The 21,178-nt window shown below is 42.9% G+C and overlaps 2 protein-coding genes across 5 annotated transcripts in view; one reads left to right on the forward strand and one right to left on the reverse strand.

Annotated features, from left to right (window-relative positions):
• The window catches only part of gna13a (guanine nucleotide binding protein (G protein), alpha 13a), a 464,418-nt gene that overhangs the window by 352,033 nt on the left and 91,207 nt on the right, over positions 1-21,178 (reverse strand). The gene's annotated exons all lie outside the window — the stretch shown is intronic.
• LOC145356683 (uncharacterized) overlaps positions 1-21,178 on the forward strand; it is a 62,301-nt gene that overhangs the window by 4,001 nt on the left and 37,122 nt on the right. For 2 of the 4 annotated variants that reach the window (XR_013889184.1, XR_013889185.1), the window contains exon 2: positions 11,100-11,256. Coding sequence is in view for 2 of the 4 variants with exons in the window: in XM_080209571.1 (XP_080065697.1) it covers positions 6,581-8,284 (1,704 nt within the window). In the remaining 2 variants the exon portion in view is untranslated. Of the gene's footprint in view, positions 1-6,243; positions 9,275-11,099; positions 11,257-21,178 lie in introns of those variants that run through there. The other 2 variants (XM_080209571.1, XM_080209570.1) reach the window with 1 other exon arrangement.

The raw sequence follows: 21,178 nt of genomic DNA on the forward strand, positions 1-21,178 counted from the left end.
AAGTGGATATCGGAACCCCGGTTAGAGTTACAAATACTGGCAGGGGAATCACAGGGGAAAAGTGAACAGGGGACTGACCACGGAAAGGCAATACATCGGGTGGTAGTCACTGTGATACCAAACTCTGACGAATTAAACGATAAGAATTACAGGAGCAATCTGAGAAGACAGATAATGGTAAGCAAAGCTAAAACACCAGTGGAAATACTAGGGGACAAGTTCCCAGCCCTCAGGGGGGATATAGAACACATCTCTAAGAAGTGGGCCAAAAGAACAAGTAAGACAAATACACAGTGGCCGGAGGAAGGCACATGGTGCATAGAGAGGTGTGAGGATCAGAAGGGAATGATAAAGAACTATAAAATCAAGGATAGATCGAGCAAAAGAAGGGAGAAGCGAGAAAAAGAGTTAGAGATATTAGCGTTATTCGAAGAAGAGGGGAGAGAGAGAAGAAGAGCATGGGGGGGGGGTAGGATGCTAATGCCAGTCCAGACTCAGGAGAAGAAGGAGCTGGAAGACCCAAACGTAGCCCCACCCCCATACCTGGAAGGGTCAAATCCCGTAGGACTGTACCCAGTTATATCAGGCACAATGAATTTTGAGGGAGAGTTTGACGTGAAGCAAATGACAAAGGAACAGTGGGCACAGAAGGAGGAAGAAAGGAGACAAGGCATTGAGGAAGAGACTAAGAGGATGGAAGAAAACCTGGATGGGTTAATTCAAAGGAGGAGGCAGTTAGAGGCAGAAGTAAACGTGGTAGATCTTTTTGAATGGGCAAAAAAGGTAATAGAAGGAGAAAGAGACAAGAGGCACAAAAGAGAAGGGACTGGGGCCAGAAAAGAATGCGAGCAGAAAATGGGGGAGGATCTCCACGAATGTGAAAGTGAGATATCACAAGAAAAGATAGAAGGAAAGAGAGTCGGAGTGAAGAAAGAGGAAAAAGAGAAAGAAAGAAACACAGAGGAAAAATGCTGGGAAGTACAAAGAGGGGGTGACAGACGAAAGTTTGGGAGAGCATGGACATGGAAGCACCCAGAGAGAGAAAGAATAGAGGAAGGGATGGAAGGAGAGACAGAAGATAGTAGTGAAGAGGAGGAGAGACAGTCAGTGTTAGGGGGACGAAGAAAATCAATGCGGAAAAGACACCAACCTGTAAAATACCCAGCAGTGGATCAAAGAGAGAAAGGGGTGTTCCCGGTGATTCTGAAGGGTGGCAGACTGCAGTATATCCCTTGGTCAGGTCAGGATTTGCCTAACTTGATTAATGAACTACCCAACATTTTGGATGGAGCCGGAAGGTGGATTGGACAGCTGGAGGCAGGAATGGTGGGAAAAAGGATGGCGCTGGGTGACATCAAAGCTCTCCTGACAAAAGTGCTAGGAATGGACCAAATGGCTGAAGTAATGAGACGTGCTGGCATCCCGACCGCAGCCTATGACCCGGATGTGGATGGGACACTAATGGACCCGTACCACGACATCTGGCAGGCATTACGGGATATATACCCCAATCGAATGGATGTAAAAACCCTAAGGGGAGAACCATTGGGTGAGGAGGAGAATGCAGCTGTGTATGTGGAAAACCAATTGAAAAGGTGGAGAAGGGACACGGAGAGGGACATTCTAACAGACCCGCTGACCAACTCCATGTTCCGGGCTGCAATCCTAGAGGGCTTGCCAGTCTCAGCTAAGACAAGACTGGAGGAAGTGGTGGGCTTGGACTCAAAAAATTACCGAGAGTTTGTGGATTATGTTGCCCATGCAGTAGAAAGACACCGCAGGGATGAAAAGAATGCAGACAAACAGCTGAAGGAGATACAACGTAAACTCCTTCAGGCACAACTGGAGGAGATCAAAAGTAAGGATAAGTTAAAGGCAAAAGAAGATCTCGCACCCAAGAAAATAGCACCGATGGTGGTGGATCAAAAGCCAGAGGAAATACCTGCACCAATATTAGGGAGGAGCGGAGATGGAGGCCAGCCCATCATAACCTACAACATTTCTGCCTTCCCACTGTCCATGAACCCAGGAGCCTATGGCCTAAATTATCAAAACCCATACGCCCTGCAAAATCAGACTGACTGGAATAGAAATGGGAAAGGACAAGGAGGTGGTAGGCCACCCTATCAGAATCAGAGAGGACAGGGACAGGGTAATCATCAGACTCTGAGACAGGGACCATCGCCTGGCCCTTCAGGTGTGTGTTGGGGATGCGGAGAGGCAGGACACATAAAGAGGAATTGCCCACGGAACCCCCCTAGACAGGGAGAAAACCAGCAGCAAGCAGGCCAACAACTGATCCAAGGACCGCTGAATAGCATCCCAACGTTTCAAGGACCGGTAAACTATCAGAGTTCCCTATAGGGAGGCCCAGAGAACCCCGAAATGGTAGGACAGTACGTACAAATAACAGAAACCGCAGATCAGGAACCTGTAGTCAACGTTAGAGTAGGAGGGATCGAGGTCCCCATGATGATAGACACCAGCGCCACATGTACGTGCATACAAACAAAATATGCGGATCACTTACCATTGTCAAACCAGTTTGTAAAAACTGTGGGGTTCTCGGGGAAAGTAACGTTAGCTCAAATGACGACGCCGGTGCCTGTTACCATTGGAAATAAGACTACCCGTGTACCTATTTTAGTATGTGATAAAACTCCTTTAAACCTACTGGGAAGGGATGCAATCCTAGGCTTGGGACTGAAATTAGAATGCACAGAACAAGGAATTGATTTGGCAGGAATGTACTCACTTGAAATACCAGGAAAAGAAGGGGTCAATGTGTATTGGGTGGGAGATATAGAGGAACAAGGTAGAAAGCAAGTGTGGGAAGTCTGGGGAGAGCTTATAGACACCTGGGTTCCACAAGCTGAGTGGCCAAGAATGGAATGGCATAGTACAATGATATTTGATGAAGAACAGAAACCTGAGATACAGGAGAAATGGGAAAGGGAGGCAGGACGAGAACAAGAGATAAGGTCAGAAAGTATTTTAGTTGGCCCAGAGGGAGCGGCCCTCACGATCGTTAGGGATGAATGGGTTAACAAATGGTTCTCTGTATCTGGAGCGGAGCCACATGTTACATTGAAAGTGAATCCGGGATATAGACCAAAAGACCTAGGACCAATGGTGCTGAGAGCAAAAGACTTAGAATTTGTCCAGACGGACAATGTAGATATTTGGACGTCCAGCAATGGACAAATGATGAAGATAATCTTGGATGTTAAGATGCTCGGGAAGCCAAAACAGGTAAAAATAGGGGTAAAAATTGAGAAACAGGAACAGGAGTGGAGAGAGAGCTTAGAAAAGGATTTGAATTCCCTCCCACAGGAGTTGTGGTCCAGACAGGACACTGATGTGGGGAGGGTTAAAAACGCTAATCCAGTGGAAGTCAGATTAAAGGCGGGATGTCAGGGGCCTTATAGGCCACAATACCCAATCAAGGCAGAAGCAATTGAAGGAATTAGAGGAACAATTAGGGGATTGATAGAAGCAGGGGTATTAAAGGAAACCCGGAGCAGGTGTAACACACCACTACTACCAGTGAAAAAGGCGGATGGAGAAAAGTGGAGATTGGTGCATGACCTAAGGGCAATTAATGAGGTGGTGGAGGACATGCCAGTAGAGGTTCCAAACCCCTACACCCTGTTGACTAATATACCACCTGAAAGTAGATGGTTTACTGTAGTAGACCTATGCTCCGCATTTTTTAGTGTACCGCTAGCCCAAGAAAGCCAATATCTCTTTGCATTTTCGTTTGAGGGAAAACAATACGCGTATAACAGGATGCCCCAAGGATTTAAGCACTCCCCACACATATTCAATCAGGTATTGAGAACAGATTTGGAGGGGATACAGTTGGAAGGAACGTTGATACAATATGTGGATGATTTATTATTATGCACAGAAACACAAGAACAATGCAGGAAGGACAGTTTGAAACTATTGGAAAGATTAGCAGAAGGGGGTCACAAAGTATCCAGGAAAAAGCTGCAGTTGTGCCAGAAAAAAGTAGAATACTTGGGGAGAGAGATATCAGCAGGGCAAAAGGGGATAGCTTCACAGCAAATAGAAGCAGTACTAAAAGTTCCGAAACCACAGACGGTGGGGCAAATGATGACATTTTTGGGAATGACAGGATTCAGTTCAGAATGGGTGGAAAGCTATGCAGAAAAAACACAGGCACTACGAAAGATAATGAAGGAGGCAGGGTGTGAAGAATTAAAAGCCAAACTAAAATGGGATAAAGATGCTTCAGACGCATTTGAGAATATAAAGAAAGAAATGGCACAGGCACCAGCATTGGCTTTACCAACCTATGACAAACCCTTTGACTTATTTGTGAGTAACAGAGAAGCAGGATTTGCTACAGCAGTGTTAATGCAGGAGAATTGCAAGGGCAGACGAAGGCAGGCTGTAGCATATTACAGCACCAAGGTAGACGACGTAGCAATGGGGTATCCTCCTTGTTATCAAGGCCTGGCAGCAGCTTGGTGGGCATACGAAAAGGCAGCCACAGTCACAATGGGGTATCCGATAAACATACATGTATACCACAAGGTAGCTGAATTGATTGAAAAAGGGAAATTTGTCCTGACGCCGTCAAGAATTCATCACTTTCAAATGTTGACCACATTCCCTGACATTACGATAGTAAAGTGTAATAGGGTCAACCCAGCTGATTATATGCCATTACCACATGAGGGAGAGGAGCATGAGTGTGTAAGAGAGACAAGAACGTTTATGAAACTGAGGAAGGACCTGAAGGCAGATAGATTAGACACAGAAGGAAAGCGAACTCTGTATGTTGATGGTTCGTGCTATAGGGATCATGTAGGAAATCACGCTGGTTATGCAATAGTGGAACAGAAGGGGGAAACATTTGAGGTGATAGAGGCGAAAGAATGTGAGCAGCCATGCTCAGCCCAGTTGGCGGAGCTTAAAGCATTGACCAGAGCATGTGAGTTAGCAAACGGGGAAGCGGTGGAGATTTATACTGATTCGGCCTATGCCCACGGGGTCTGCCACCTATTTGGGGCAATATGGAGGCAAAGGGGATTTATGAAAAGCGGAGGAGGACCAATACAGCATGAAGGTCAAATCAGGGCTTTAATACGGGCCATGATGGGCCCAAGGGAATTAGCCATAATTAAGTGTCAGGCGCATAAAAAGGGAACGGATAGCATTACACAGGGAAACTCTAAAGCCAATAAGGCAGCTAAAGAAGCGTCAGGATGTGTCGAAGCTACGATAGCCCCGGTAGAAATAGCAAGATCGCATTCAGGGCCAGGTGCGGGAAACATCGAACCCCAAATTACATTAGAAGATGTGGCCCAAGCGCAGGAAGAAGCCTCTGTGGCTGAAAAGACAATGTGGAAGGATAGGGGAGCCTTACAGGGACAGCATGATAAAATATGGAGAAATGGGGAGGGATTGATCATAGCACCCACACCATTACTAACCGTACTAATCAGCGAAGCACATGGGGTTGATCACTGCGCAAGGGGGGAGGTGACCAGAAAGATCAAAAAGGAAGGATTTTGGTCCCCATATCTACAGAACTCAATTGATTACATACTAAGTCAGTGTGAGGTGTGTGCTCAGAATAATATCAGAAAGGGCATTACTGCCCCAATAGGGCACATACCCATCCCCGAAGGACCCTTTAAACATCTATGCATGGATTATGTGGATATGGGAAAGGTGGTAAGAGGGAAAAGATATATGCTGGTGATTATTGATAGATTTAGCAGATGGATTGAAGCAACGCCATCCAAAGATCAAGGATCTGGAACGGTGATTAACTTCCTGTCAAAAGAAATTATCCCAAGATTTGGCATACCCATGCAGTTAAGTTCAGACAATGGATCTGCTTTTATCGGAAGGGCGCTGAGAGAGACTCTCTCAGCACTACGGATAAAGCAGAAGTTTGGATGTGTGTATCATCCTCAGTCTCAAGGAATGGTGGAGAGGGCAAACGGGACCCTTAAGGCCAAGATAAGCAAAATTTGCAGTGAAACAGGGAAAAACTGGATAGATGCTTTGCCATTGGCTCTAATGCAATACAGAAGTCAGGAAAACAGAATCACACATTTGAGTCCGCACGAAATGATGACAGGAAGAGTAATGCCGGTGCCAAAGATCAGGGGGGCAGGGGGCCCCACATTGGAGTGCTTAGATCAGGACATAAGAGAGTATATACAGCAATTAACTATTATACATAGAACTATATTTGAACAGGAAAAAGCCAAGGAGGAGGAGAGTCCTGCAGCAGAACACCAGATCAAACCTGGAGATCGAGTATACATCAGGAAGTTTCGAAGGCGTTGGAACGAACCAAGGCGAGAGGGACCGTTCGAAGTTACCAAAGTTTCTCCCACGGCGCTACAAGTAGAAGGCAGTACATTGTGGTATCACTTAAACCATTGCACCAGAACGGTACCAGGGGCAGGGGAGAGAAGGGAGGTTGAAAACACCAATCATCTGGATTTGAGTAGCAGTGAGGAAGAGGCAGAACTACACGGGGGGGATCTTGGGGAACAGAGACAGAGCCAAAACAGAAAAGAAGGAGCGGAGGATGGTGAAAGTGGCTCTGTGCATGAGCTGGCTGATGATACAAATGTCCAGCTTGGGCCTGTTAGCCAAGGTACCGAGGGAGGTGGGAGAGAGGCAGGGGCCTCTTTCCCCACCTGGGATTTGGAAACTATTTCCCTCAGGGACTTCCTTGACCAGTAGGAAAGGAAAATGGAGTGCAGAGAACATAGGGGTGCAGAATCAGGAAGGTAGGGCAATAAAGCAAGCGGAGCTTAGGCGAGCAGTAAGCACGAATACTATTTGGGAGAAAGCACAGAGCAACAGATGGTGGAAATGGGCTGAGTATACGGGCTGGAAGAACGCTGATGGGAAAGGGTGTGTGGTGTGCGCATCAGAGAAACCCCATCTTCGGGTAATTGATATACCATGGGGATCAGGGGAATGCAGGACTTGGCAGGAAAACTGGAAGAAGGAGAACTGTAAGGGAACATATGCGACCTATCCGTACACTTACACCATAAAGGACCAGAAGATCGCTGTACAAATGGTAAACTGTACGGGAGCTTTAGGCGATGATAGGGAAATGCCAGTATGCCAATACCACTGCATTTTATATGCCGGGGTAGGGAATGGCACATATCATGTAGCTTCAAGGTGCCCGAAATGGCCACGGATAACGATGGATGAGACCCCTGACCAGTGGCGGATAGACCCTGACTTACAGGTCCAAGATTGTTACTGGAGAATGGGCTTTGAGGGAACCGACGTAGGGGAGTATGCTGGGAGATGTAAAAGAATGTGGGATGTGTCTGATATTCGTAGTTTGTTCCCACGAAAAGGGGGGACCCCGCCTCCCCCGGAGGTGCTAGATGTGCAAAGAAAGCAGTTGGCCGACCTCTGGTGGCTCTGTGGCCCAGAGAAAGGGTTGTTGGCACGATTACCACCAAACTGGAGGGGAGTGTGTGCCCGGGTTATGCTCGCCCAAAGCACTATAATACTGCCAGTAGAGAGAGAAATTAAATCCCGAAAGATCAGAAGGGCATACACCCCTAATCCTGAGGTACGACTAGACGCGATTGGACAGCCTCGAGGCATTCCTAATGAGTTTAAAGCCAGAAATGAGATAGCTGCGGGATTTGAATCCATTTTCGTGTGGATCACACCCAGCAAGAATACAGAATGGATTAATTATATCTATTATAATCAACAAAGGTTTATTAATCATACAAATGATGCTCTAGGGGAGCAGTTGGATGCGACGAGCGAAATGACCTGGCAGAATCGACAAGCATTAGATTGGCTCCTGGCAGAAAAAGGAGGGGTGTGTGTTATGTTTGGGGACCAGTGTTGCACATTTATCCCTAATAACACTGACCCAGAGGGGTCATTTACACAGGCCATGACTAAGCTGAAGAATCTTAGGAAAGAAGTGAAGGAGAACGCTGGGTTCGGGCATGGGGTATGGAATTGGCTGGACAATATGTTAGGAAGATGGGGGGCCTGGTTTGCTGAAGCTGGAGTTGTGGCAGCCATGACAATAACCATCCTGGGATTAATATTTTGCTGTTTTTTACCTGTCCTGAGATCCCTCCTTGCCAGATTGGCAGTGCGACAAATGGTGACACAAGTGACAAGCAACCCACGTTTGGGAGGGACGACTAAGGAATGGGGAAACATTGAACTGCCCCCGCTGGATGAATTCACAATGACCCTGGTCGAAAATGAAACCTGTCAGTTTGCGAAATAGCTGCACTAGTGGAGGATCGTTCTACAACCTCACCGATGCCTACGGAGACCAAGAGACTTAGTCTGTACACAGGAATCAGTCTTTTTCCCTTCCCTAGACAAGGGTGGGAAGGTTTTTGGCTGATGACTGTTAGGGGCAGGCAATCTGGGGGAGCAACCTAAAAATCAGGACTTTTGCTAGACAAGCCATGATAAGACTAGAATGGGGACATTGATCCCTGACCAAAGTACTTGGCTCCCCCACGTTGCCTACAAGTGTGATTAAATATGTGCATGTGAACAGGGTCAAACAAGGGGGACTATCTGAGCTGACCTTGGTAATTGGGATGAGACTAGGGGATAGTCTCAAAGGGGGGATATGTAAGGAAATTTGTACTCAATATGTAAGCATGTTAGTACTTAGAGAATTTTGTACTGAATAATTGTACCTAAACTGGGTATGAAATACGGAATCACGGATGGTATTAGAGTGTTTTCCTTGAAGTAGAATTAGGATGGGTAAGTAGAATTGGGATGGGTAATCAAGTATAGTTGATATGTAACCTAACATAATCAAGTGTAGCAAATGTGATCAAAGCAGGAGACCCAGAGAAGTAGTATAGCAGTTACTTATTAGCAAATGCAAACAATAGTCACTTGGGAGGACAATGGACACAACCCAGTTGTCCAGCTTGAGATTGACCGTAATAAAAAGGAAATAATAAAGTAAGCATGGTTTCCTTCACATTCGGCCTGAGTCAGCTAAACCACAATTATTATACGAGCAGAGCGGTTTAGATAAGGGCAAGGGTCATAACCACCATGGTTTCAAGAGGAAAAGAGAGGTAACAGGGAGTGACCAATCTCAAGCAAAACAGATAAAGGGTCAGTATAGAAACAATGGTGGCCAAGCAAGGTCGGGTCGTAAAAGCGAGATAAGGATCTTGAGGTATGGAGCTGAAATGTGCTTAAAAAGACTGTAAGCCGATGGCTCGTTGGAGTGTTCCGGACATCCCGGCTTTATTCTCTTGTACTGGAAAATAAAGTCTACTGCTTGGAGGATTACAACTCAGACTCTCTGTTTCAATTGGGTTAAATAAGTTGTCGTCTTGGGGAACCACGACACCAGTCAACGTAACTCGCACATCTTTGGTGCGAGTTAGGTGGGAGGAAACCAGAGCACCTGGAAGAAACCCACAAAGACACGGGGAGAATGTGCAAACTCAACACAGACAGTGACCTGAGGCTGGAATTGAACCTATGTCCCTGGTGCTGTGAGGCAGCAGTGCCAACTACTGTGCCACCCCTAGATGTTCTCCTGATGATACTTGATCCACTTGGCCCAACCATACCCAAGGACCAAGTCTAGCAGTGCCTCCTTTCTCACTGGACTGAAAACATACTCTGTAGAAAATTATCCTAAACGCATAATAGGAACTCTTGTCCCTCTTTGCTTGTTACACTACTCCTATCCCAATCCAGATTCAAATAACTAAAGTCCCTCTTTATAACCACACAATATAATTCTTACACTTCTCTGTAATTTCCTTGGAAATTTGTTCCACTACATTTTAGCCACTAGTTTGTGGCCTATAGAGTATAGTGTAATGGTCCCTTTTTTGTTCCTTAGCTCTAGCCAAATAAATTCTGTCCTTGATTCCTCTGGGACATCCTGTCTCTCCAACACTGCAATGTTCTCCTTAATCAATACTGCAGTGCCTCCTTTCCTTCTTTTCCCATCTTTCCTAAACATCTAGTATCTAGGTATATCTAATACTCAGTCCTCCAGTTCTTTGAGCTAGGTCTCTGTTATCGCCACAACATATGTCCACATGGCTATCTGTTTTTGCAACTGACCAATCTCATTTACCACACTCCAAGCATTCACATTCCTTGTATATATGCCATAGTTCTAAATTAGACATTATTACTTACACCGAACCCAACAAATCCCTTACTATTTCCTACTCCAGTAACAATTGCCTCTACCAGTATTTTTTTGCACCTTGGTTGCCCTCTCCAACCTTATTTCCTGGTTCCCACATTCCTGCCAAGCTAGTTTACCTCCCCAATAGCATAAGTAAATCATCTGCAAGGAAATGCATCCTGTTTGTAGGTTCACTTCTGACGAAGGGTTATCTAGACTTGAAACATTGGCTCTATTCTTTCCCTGCAGATGCTGTTGGATCTGCTAAGATTTTCCAGCATTTTCTGTTTAGGTGGCCTGTACAAGTGCTGTTTCTTCCAGAACTGATCCCAATGTCCCAAGAAGCCCTTCTATCTGTACCATTTGTCCAGCCACACATTCATCTGTATCCTCCTGTTTCTAAACTCACTTGTAAGGGGTATTTCATTCTTAAAGCAGCTTGAGTTTAGGTTGCATTTTGCTATGTTGGTAATTAATTATTTATTGTCCTAAGTTTGAATAAAAGGTCCTGTGTATAAGGTTGTTGTTTATCATAAGCATACCGAAACTTGTGGTTGAATTTAACAAAATAATGTACATCAACCACAGCATATGCATTTTGTGCAACAGAATCAGTGGAATGTAATCTTCATAATATTTTATAATGCGAATTGAGATGTACATTCCAATTTTAATACCAATGTGAAATAAAAACATTTTTTTGAACCAAAGGCATTGGGTAGCATCTTCCAATCTGCAGCCTCACAATTTTGGTGAGGTTGGATAAGATTATCTGCTGCACTTCTGATGACCGTACAATCATTTCTGAAAAGGCAAAATCTACCTGATGTGTTACACATGAAGCAGGCCTTGCCAGCGATGATGATAATCTTTGTTGACTCCTCATTTACATTTCTGGCATCTACTTTAGAGCTTCTCAAACTACATGCTGTCGTGGTGACCAACTCCTGCTCGTTTCCCTCTTGTCATGAATGATGCCGGCACAGTAAGAAGTCTCACAACACCAGGTTAAAGTTCAACAAGTTTATTTAGAATGACAAGCTTTTGGAGTGCTGCTCCTTCATCAGGTGAGCCTCTTGAAGATCCTCTCCACTTTGAGCCAGCAGTTTGTGGTGTCAATGATAGCCATGATGTGGAGATGCCAGCGTTGGACTAGGGTGGGCACAGTATGAAATCTCACAACACCAGGTTAAAATCCAACAGGTTTATTTGGAATGATGAGCTTTCAGAACACTGCTCCTTCATCAAATGAGCGCTCCGAAAGCTCATGATTCCAAATAAACCTGTTAGACTTTAACCTGGTGTTGTGAGACTTATTACTGTGCCCACCCCAGTCCAACGCCGGCATCTCCACATCATGAATGATGTCGAGGACTTTCATGTCTCTTTTGACAACATCCCTAAATCAAAATTTTGGGTGTCCTGCTTGTCTCACTCCCTTTATATCCACATTCCCAATGGTACTATTGTTGTCCGAAGCTCCAAAGACAGAACAAATGGTCTGAAACGTAGTGATAAGAAAAACCACAAGCTCCTTGTACTTGTTAGAGGTGAGAGTGAAAAGGCAAAGAGTGTTTTAAGGAAGTAGTTGGTGACCGTCAGGGTTATCTTTAACAAGTTTAAATAGCATCTCCAAAGTTGCAGCATTCCCTCAGAAATGCAATAGTGTCAAATCTCACATAAGTAGATTATATCATCAAGTCTCTGGAGTAGGACTTGGAACCCACAACCTTCTGATGAAGAGGTGAGAGCGCTGTCACTAAACGAAGGTCAGATAAGGATCATACACCAAATTCAAGGCTAAACTAGCAAAGGACAGTTTTAGGAGAGCAGAGAGTTCACTTCCATGGAATTAGCTATGAACACTTGGAATGGACTTGCAGCTGGTGAAGGAAGGCAAAAACCCTGGAATAATTTAGGAAACAAGATAGAGCAAATTATAGAGTGGGGAATGCAAGATTATTCTGGTTGGATCAATTGAAATGGAGCAAATGACCTTATTCATAAGCATCTGGTGCTCTAATGAGGAGTACAGACCAGAAAGGACCATTCATCTTGCTTCTTCCAACAGGATATGTAACCATGAATTAAGTACCATAAAACAATTTCTAAAGAATTACCTGAACTCAGACAGTGGGTGACAGTCAAGCCCAATTTTGTCCTCACCCGATATTCCCACACACTCATTCCATGAGGTTATTGGATAGCAATCAGAAGCAAAAGCTCTGGTTGATTTCCCCTCCTAATCCAGCAACACTGAAGTCAATCTCAACCTGCTTCTTGTGATCAGGTATCTCAGGAAGAACTCAAAATCAAAGCTGGTGTTTTTCTGGTCTGTGAGCCTCAGTGCATGATTTTTCTAAGCCAACATAACCAACACAAACATTAAGAAAGGAGAAGAATCACAATGCTATTGCATGAAATTTACACAATGATCTGGATTTCAATGTGAATTTAATCATTATAGTACGTGTATGCAGCAAATGAAAAAATGTTTTCCTTGAATTTGGTGCTTCTTTGATTCTTGACAGATTTTGAAAAACTAAAATATCACTTAACAATGAACATTTTCCCTAATCACAAAAGCTACTACATAACTTCAGTATCTAAACTTAGTATCAAAACTTACATTTTTCAAACTTTTTATTCTATTCCAGAAATTGTATTTGTATAACCTCCACAGGGCTAAGTTATAGTGCTCCATAAGAACAGACTTTGTCATGTCTCTAAATCTCTAGATTATGAGGGGGATTCAGACTGTGTTGTTGAGTGCAATCTGAATATATTTATCAGTATTTGAATAATAGTTCTGTTCATCAATCCTATTGTCCTCACCATTGGTTAATGAGGGAGATAACGAATATGTTGAAGCTTAAAAAAGTGTATGATATACGTCAGATGAATTTGTTAAGCCAGAATTAGGTCAAAGGCAATAAGTCGAGAAGGGAAGTGAAGAGGAAAATAGGACTTGCAAAGGCAGAAATTGAGAATAAAATGGCAATTAATATAAAAGGAAATCCAAAAATCTTCTATTAGCATGTAAGAGATTTGGTAAACACTGAGGATGATACCAATCGACTGCACATACTAACAAAATGGGCAGGTGGTGGTAAATGGAATTTAATACGGAGAAGTGAGGTGGTGCATTTGGCAGAAAGGATAGGGAAGAATAATGTAGACTTAATGGTGCATTTTCTAAAGAGTGTGCAAGGACAGAGGATCCTGTGGTTCCTGTGTGTAAATCTTTGAAGATGACAAAGATATATGAGAGAGTAATTAGCAAAGCACATGGGATTTTGAACTTCATGACGAAAGTATCAAGTTAAAAAACAGGGAATTTATGCTGAAACTTTATAGACCCCTGGTTAGGCCACTACTAGAGTATTGTATCTCGTTCTGGTAACCACATTTTTGGAAAGATGTGAAGATCCTTGAGAGGGTGCAAAGGAAATTTACCAGAATGGTTTCAGGTATTTTAGCACAAGGTTAGATTGGAGAAGTCAATGTTGTTCTCCTTGGAACAATGGAGATTTGATAGAGGTGTACAAGATAAAATAGACAAAGAAAGAAGGACTTGTGGTGCAGTGATGTCTGGCCAGAAGCTCCAAGTTCAAGTCCCACTTCAGGAACGATGGCCACAGAAGGTGCGTTCAACAAAACATGGCCAAACAGGTTGATTATCAACACCATCTCTCTACCTTCCTCTTTTAAGATACTCCGTACAACCTACCTATTTAGCTAAGTGATTAGTCATCTGAGCCTTATGTGGATCTATGGTCTTTTTTGTTCTGTAATGCTGTGAAGCACCTTGGGATATTTTCTTCTGTTAAAAGTACTGTATAGAGTTGTCATCAACGATACACATTGGAATGTCAGTGTTAGTTTCTGACAGAAAAGGGCTGTATTATTAGAGCCTGTAGTAGTAAGCCCTTTTCAGGCACGTAACCTGTTTGGTCAATTGGGCCGAAGCACGTGAATCCTGGGACTGTGCGGGGTTTCTCCGAGGCGATCTAGGATTTGAAGTCAAAGCAATTCTCACTCACTGAATATAGCTGTAATAGTTAAATAGTTTTGTTGTTACTCCTCTTGGTGGTCGCCACTCCCTCTACTATATTCCAGAGCTTCACTTAATATAATTCCTGATATCAGAATTGGGTTGGGAATTCATGAATTCGAATTATGATCATTGATACTGCTGAGCAATAATTTGCTTGATGGGAGTTTACCAAATCTTAAAGTTAAAGTTTATTTACTAGTCACAAGTAAGGCTTACATTAACAATGAAATTAAGTTACTGTGAAATTCCCCTTAATCGCAACAGTCTAGTGTCTGTTCGGGTCAATGCACTTAACTAATATGTCATTCAGAATGTGGAAGGAAACCGGAGCATATGGAGGAAACGCACGCAGATACAAGGAGAATGTGGAAACTCCACATAGACAGTGACCCAAGCTGGGAATTGAACCCGGTTCCCTGGCGCTGTGAGGTAGCAGTGCTAATCACTGTGCCACCCACCAGAGAAATCGTCTCCGGTTTCCAACTATCTCCTCTGAGATTATACAAAAAAAATTTGGGGAAATATTGGATCAAAATGCCAATGACAAGGTCTGAAAGAACAAATTTGAATATTAAAATGATTACATTAATGACACCAGGAGTATCCAATTGAGCAAAACCAATGACAATAAACTAGTATTTAACATTCAGTGACATGTAAAACAATATTGAACTGCAGGGCAATTAGACCGAAGTATAAACATAATTGCAAGCTGATCTATGGCCATGTGGGATAAACTGAAATTCTGAAACAAGTACAATGCCTGACTCAAGTTCAGCATTATTTATTATATGCTTTTGTCAAGAATTAGCTAGAAGCTGACACATTTTAGTAATACTACTTTGCAGGATTCTGAATTGTTGTCTGTAACATGCTGATCTGCATTAATCATTACCCGCTTGACACACAAATCCATGGATGTTTATGGTTGAATGGATAATTTGTCAAAGTTTGTTTATTTTACTTTTAAACATTACGTCAGCCAGAGTCATTATCAATCATGTGTCAGATAGTTTCAGCATTTCCTCTTGAGACCATCTGAGTCTCTATAATGTGGGTTACGGAGAGGAAGCTGGTCGGGAATATTGACAAATCAGACCAACTTTGACATCAGTATTTAGCGCTGTTCTTTTTAAAATCAAAATATTACTGATTTTGGTCAATATTGCACTTGACCCACATAAAACTGAGTCAAGAAGCGATAAGTACTGATGACAAAACTAGTCTGATCTACAATTAACCTTTTATTCTACAACCGTCCATAACTACTTATTTTACCTGCTAACCAGTTAACGTATGTTAGATGTAAAAATATTTCAAAGTTAAGCTTTATTGAAAAATAAAATTAATAACTTTTTTGACTACACCATTTGAAGAAAATATTTTAAAATCTACTTTTAAAAAAGACATGCAGTAAATGGTGTGATGATTCTTGGCTATTTAAGAGACTGTCAACATAAGTGAAATAAATCATCATTATAAATATATCTAATACAAGGAGTAACATCTTACACCAATGATTGCTTCTTTTATCTAACAGGACACTTCTGCATTCTCATGCTGGCTTATGGTATTACTGATTTTGTCACCAGCCCACTCAGTATCTTACATAAGTGGCCTTTCTGCATATGCAAATAGTGTGCAATTAGTGCCAGTTTCTGACTGAAGTGCTGTTTTGCGCTCTAGAATTTTAACTAGACATCCACATGTTCTGTAAACTCTTTGGGAAGCAATAACGATCAGGGAATATTTTTTCTGACCAAATGGTCAAATCACAAAGGGCAGTTTTACTGCTCCTACTTGTGTACCAACTGACACGGATTGAATCTTGCACCTTTGTGTTCTGTATGGCTCAGTAATACACCAGGTGGTGCCTTTACATTGGGAGCTGTGGGGCCAGATCTGATTAATCAAATAAGAATAGGGAAAAAAGTTCTACATTGCAATGTATAAGTTATGTTTTTGTTGTTTTTTTTTGTTTTTATTCCAATTCAATCAAATCAAGTCCAATTCAGAATCTCAACAAGATGAGACATTCCCGATCCAAGCTGACAAAACAAGGCTCTCACCTCCTGTCTTGGACTTGATCTACATGATCCAAGCTGATTGGAGTGGGCATAGCTCCTCCTCCAAGACTTGATCTTATTTGCACCTGAGCCAAAAGACCGAGATGCTACTTTTAAAAATTGCTTCAAATAAAGCTAAAATGTAACCTAATGAATCCAACCAAGCACAGCATGTTTATACTACACTTGGTCTTATCCAAAAGGCCGAGACAAAGCAGGATTTGAGTGTTGAAATCTCATTGTAGATACTTTTCACCATTTCTTTTTTATTAAAATCATGGTGGACAAAATATTCAAAGCTTTTCTTTATTATCCTTAATTTTCTCACCATTTCTCTTGTGTCCTGAAGTGATCCATGTTTAGAAATTTTCATTGGTGTTGGAAGCCCTTCTGTACCTCTTACTTCCTTAATCATCTTCAGTGGTGTGGGACATTGTATAGCAGGCAAGCCATGTTTCCTCACCCATGGTGAAACATTAATGTACATCTAAAATCTAATATTCAGCTTAATTTTTTTTTGCTCTGTTCTTTTGAAAAGTGTGATGTTACTGTGCCTTTAAGAAAAGTACTTTAAGAATGTTCTCTGCAGTCATAAGCAACTCTTTTTTTTCATTGTGGCACCAAGCTGCCTAATTTGATGTCCTTTTATTGCTGCTTAAATGGCGTTTTGTTTATTTTTAATCTGATTCTAACGCACTTTCCCTTTCTTAATGAAAGGTAATACTTGGCTATTGGTTAATGGATGATGTTAGCCGTCGGTCACGTTCATATGAAACTTGCTGGGTTTTTTTTGTTGTTGCGAGTTGTCTGCAGATTTGAAGGCAGGCTGTGGACAACTTGCAATGCATACCAGCTGTCCATCATGGTGTTTAGTTGTTAGTATCATGGTAGTTAAATATTAAATAACATGTTTGAGTGTATCTTTATAATTTGTAATTCAGATGGCATTTTCTCTTGAATAGTGTAACTTTTGTATTTGTGTTTTCTAATAAAAAGACAAGCCTAGTGTGTTCTCTGGGAGTTTACAACCTTTTTTGAATTGCTGTGGGAAGATTGATTGACAAGTCAAGTGGTACAGTTTTTTTTCTTTCCCAAGAGTTCTTTTACTTTCAGTTTTGGCTGCTGGCTAGTTAAAAGGTGTTTGGACTTCAAGCTGGAGACACTGTGTTTGTCTCTCTCCCTGATATTAGAAACTCTGCTGGTAAGCTGGAAGTAGGTTTTACCTTTCTGGAGTGAAAATTTTGCAGTTGGTCATCTGCTAGCTAGAGAGCACTATCTAAGATTGGTGGAAGAGCAGACAGTGAAGAAAGTTATTTCCAATTGCAATGGGATCTTGATCAATTGGGCCAGTGGGCTGATGAATGGCAGATAGAGTTTAATTTAGACAAATGCAAAGTGATGCATTTTGGTAAATTGAACCAGGGCAGGACTTACTCAGTTAATGGTCGGGCAATGGGGAGAGTTACAGAACAAAGATATCTAGGGATACATGTTCATAGCTCCTTGAAAGTGGAGTCACGTGGACAAGTGGTGAAGAAGGCATTCGGCATGCTTAGTTTCATCGGTCAGAACGTTGAATACAGGAGTTGGAATGTTTTGTTGAAGTTGTACAAGATATTTGTAAGGCCACACTTGGAATACCGGTCACCCTATTATGAAAAGGATATTATTAAACTAGAAAGAGTGCAGAAAAGATTTACTAGGATGCTACCGGGACTTGATGGATTGAGTTATGAGAGGCTGAGGGGCATAGGTCAACTAGATGGTCAACATCTTTTCCCAAAGGTAAGAGAGTCTAAAACTAAACGGCACAGGTTTAAGGGGAGAGATACAAAAGGGTGCAGAGGGGCAATTTTTTCATACAGAGGGTGGTGAGTGTCTGGAACAAGCTGCCAGAGGTAGTAGTGGAGGCGGGTACAATTTTGTCTTTTAAAAAGCATTTAGATAGTTACATGGGTACAACGGGCATAGGGGGATATGGGCCAAATGCAGGCATTTGGGATTAGCTTAGGGGTTTAATAAAAAAGGGCGGCATGGATACATTGGGCCAAAGGATCTGTTTCCATGTTGTAAACCTGTATGACTCTATGACTGTACCTCGAGGTGCTGGGATTTCTAGAATGGAGAAGCCAGAGTTTCAATTCTCCAACCAAAGGACTAATTCACTCACAATAGAGCTGCAAGACCATGTGAGCATTCTTATTTTCTATGCTAAACCTGAGATGGGTGTATGTTTGTTAGGAAGATTTGTTGTAATGGAACAATGCATTTAGCTATTAAGATTTATACAACATCATTATTTTTTTCTGGTAATTGGTAAAAGTTATTGCTAATTTTCTTTCTATATGTTAATTGTATTCTTAAATAAATTTTGCTTAATGAAAACTCCTTAATGGGTCATTTGAATCATATCTGGAGTGAAACATCTGATGCTTACCCGCACCAAATTTAAAGTGCAAAACTTATGGTCTAGGCTGACTTCGTAAAATGTCTTGGAGTTTCTGACATGGATGAGAACAAAAGGGAGATATAGACATTAAGCTTCTTGTTTGCTGCTTGAAAATCAAATGCTCGATTTCTTGCCTAGGAGAACTCCCGAAATTAGATTAGAGAAACCATTATAAATACAGATTTCTTCAAAGATTACTTTTCAATTGATTTCAGTTACAATTATATAATCATACAGCACAGAAGAGGCCTTCGGTCCATTGAGTCTGTACCGACACATGAAAAACACCTGAATTCCCACCTAATTCCATCTACGAGCGATTGGTCCATAGCCTTGAAGGTTATAATGTGCCCATCAGGTACTTTTTAAAGGATGTGAGACAATTATAGTGGATTCAAAATTATGAGAACACAAAGATAATCAGAAACTATGAAGCTGGGCTAGCGCTTAATATAAAAAAGGATAGCAAGAGTTTTTATAAATATATAAAAAGGAAGAGGCTGGCTAGGGTGAATGTTGGTCCCTTAGAGGATGAGAAGGGGGACTTAGTGGTAGGGGATGGGGATATGGCTGAGGTCCTGAACAACTTTTTTGTTTCGGTCTTCACGGAGGAGGACGTGAATAATTTGCCGGATGTTAGAGATGGAAAGGTGGTAGGACTGGAGGGTCTCGATGACATTACTGTTACTAGAGAGGTGGTGCTCGACAGACTGGAGGGGCTGATTGTGGACAAGTCCCCAGGACCGGATGGAATGCATCCGAGGGTCCTGAAAGAAATGGCGGAGGTGATAGTGGATGCCTTGGTGGTTATTTTCCAGACGTCGCTGGATTCCGGGGAAGTGCCGGAAGATTGGAAAACGGCTAATGTTACGCCGTTGTTTAAGAAGGGTGCCAGGCAAAAGGCGGGGAATTATAGGCCTATTAGTTTAACGTCTGTTGTAGGTAAAATGTTAGAATCCGTCATCAAGGAGGAAATAGCGAGGCATCTTGAGGGGAACTGCTTGATAGAGCAGATGCAGCACGGTTTCGTTAACAGGAAGTCGTGTCTGACAAATTTACTTGAGTTCTATGAGGATGTGTCTAGGGCGGTGGATAGAGGAGAGCCGGTGGATGTGGTCTTTCTTGATTTTCGGAAGGCGTTTGACAAGGTACCTCACGAGGTTATTGCAGAAGGTCAGGGGGCATGGAGTTGGGGGTAGGGTGTTAGCGTGGATAGAGGATTGGTTGTCAAATAGGAGGCAGAGAGTGGGGGTCAATGGGTGCTATTCGGATTGGTGGATGGTGACTAGTGGTGCCCCAGGGGTCGGTGCTGGGGCCTCAGCTATTTGCCATTTATATGGATGATCTGGAGGAGGGAACTGAGTGTAGGGTGTCGAAATTTGCTGATGACACCAAAATTGGTGGAAAGGCAAATTGTGCGGAGGGTGGGGAGAGTCTACAGAAGGATCTAGATAGGCTGGGCGAATGGGCCAGGAACTGGCAAATGGAATTTAATGTTGGCAAGTGCGAGGTGGTCCACTTTGGTAGGAATAATGGTAGGAAGGATTATTACTTAAGTGGCAAAAAACTGCAGCAGGCGACGGTGCAGAGGGACCTCGGGGTCCTTGTGCATGAGTCGCAAAAACCCAGCTTGCAGGTGCAGCAGGTGGTCAAGAAGGCGAATGGGATGCTGGCCTTCATCACGAGGGGGATTGAATATAAAAGTAGGGAGGTCTTGCTGCGGCTGTATAGGGCATTGGTGAGGCCGCAGCTGGAGTACTGTGCGCAGTTTTGGGCGCCGTACTTACGCAAGGATATTTTGGCGTTGGAGGGCGTGCAGAGGAGGTTTACTAGGCTGATGCCGGAGTTGAGGGGGTTGAGCTATGAGGAGAGGCTGAATAAATTAGGTTTGTACTCGTTAGAGTTTAGAAGAATGAGGGGAGATCTCATTGAGACGTATAAGATGATGAATGGGATGGATAGGATAGAGGTGGAGAGACTCTTCCCGCTCAGAAAGGACAGTAGGACTAGGGGGCACAGCCTCAAGATAAAGGGGGGGGGCGGTTTAGAACGGAGTTGAGGAGGAACTTCTTCACTCAAAGGGTGGTGAATCTCTGGAATTTTCTGCCCGTTGAAGTGGTGGAGGCTACCTCGCTAAATATTTTTAAGATGCGGGTTGATGGGTTTTTGATAAGAGAGGGGATTAAGGGTTATGGGGAGAGGGCGGGAATGTGGAACTGAGCCACGACAGATCAGCCATGATCTTATTGAATGGCGGGGCAGGCTCGAAGGGCTAGTTGACCTACTCCTGCTCCTATTTCTTATGTTCTAAAAGGCCAGCAAGCACATGCTTTTATTGGATCTCACTGACCCATCACTTCCTTAGTAAATTAATCTACAAGATAGTTAAGTTTCACTGGAACATTCATGGGCCATGA

This window comes from Carcharhinus amblyrhynchos, chromosome 21 (assembly GCF_965287045.1).
Source record: "Carcharhinus amblyrhynchos chromosome 21, sCarAmb.v2.hapA, whole genome shotgun sequence".
NCBI lineage: Eukaryota > Metazoa > Chordata > Chondrichthyes > Carcharhiniformes > Carcharhinidae > Carcharhinus > Carcharhinus amblyrhynchos.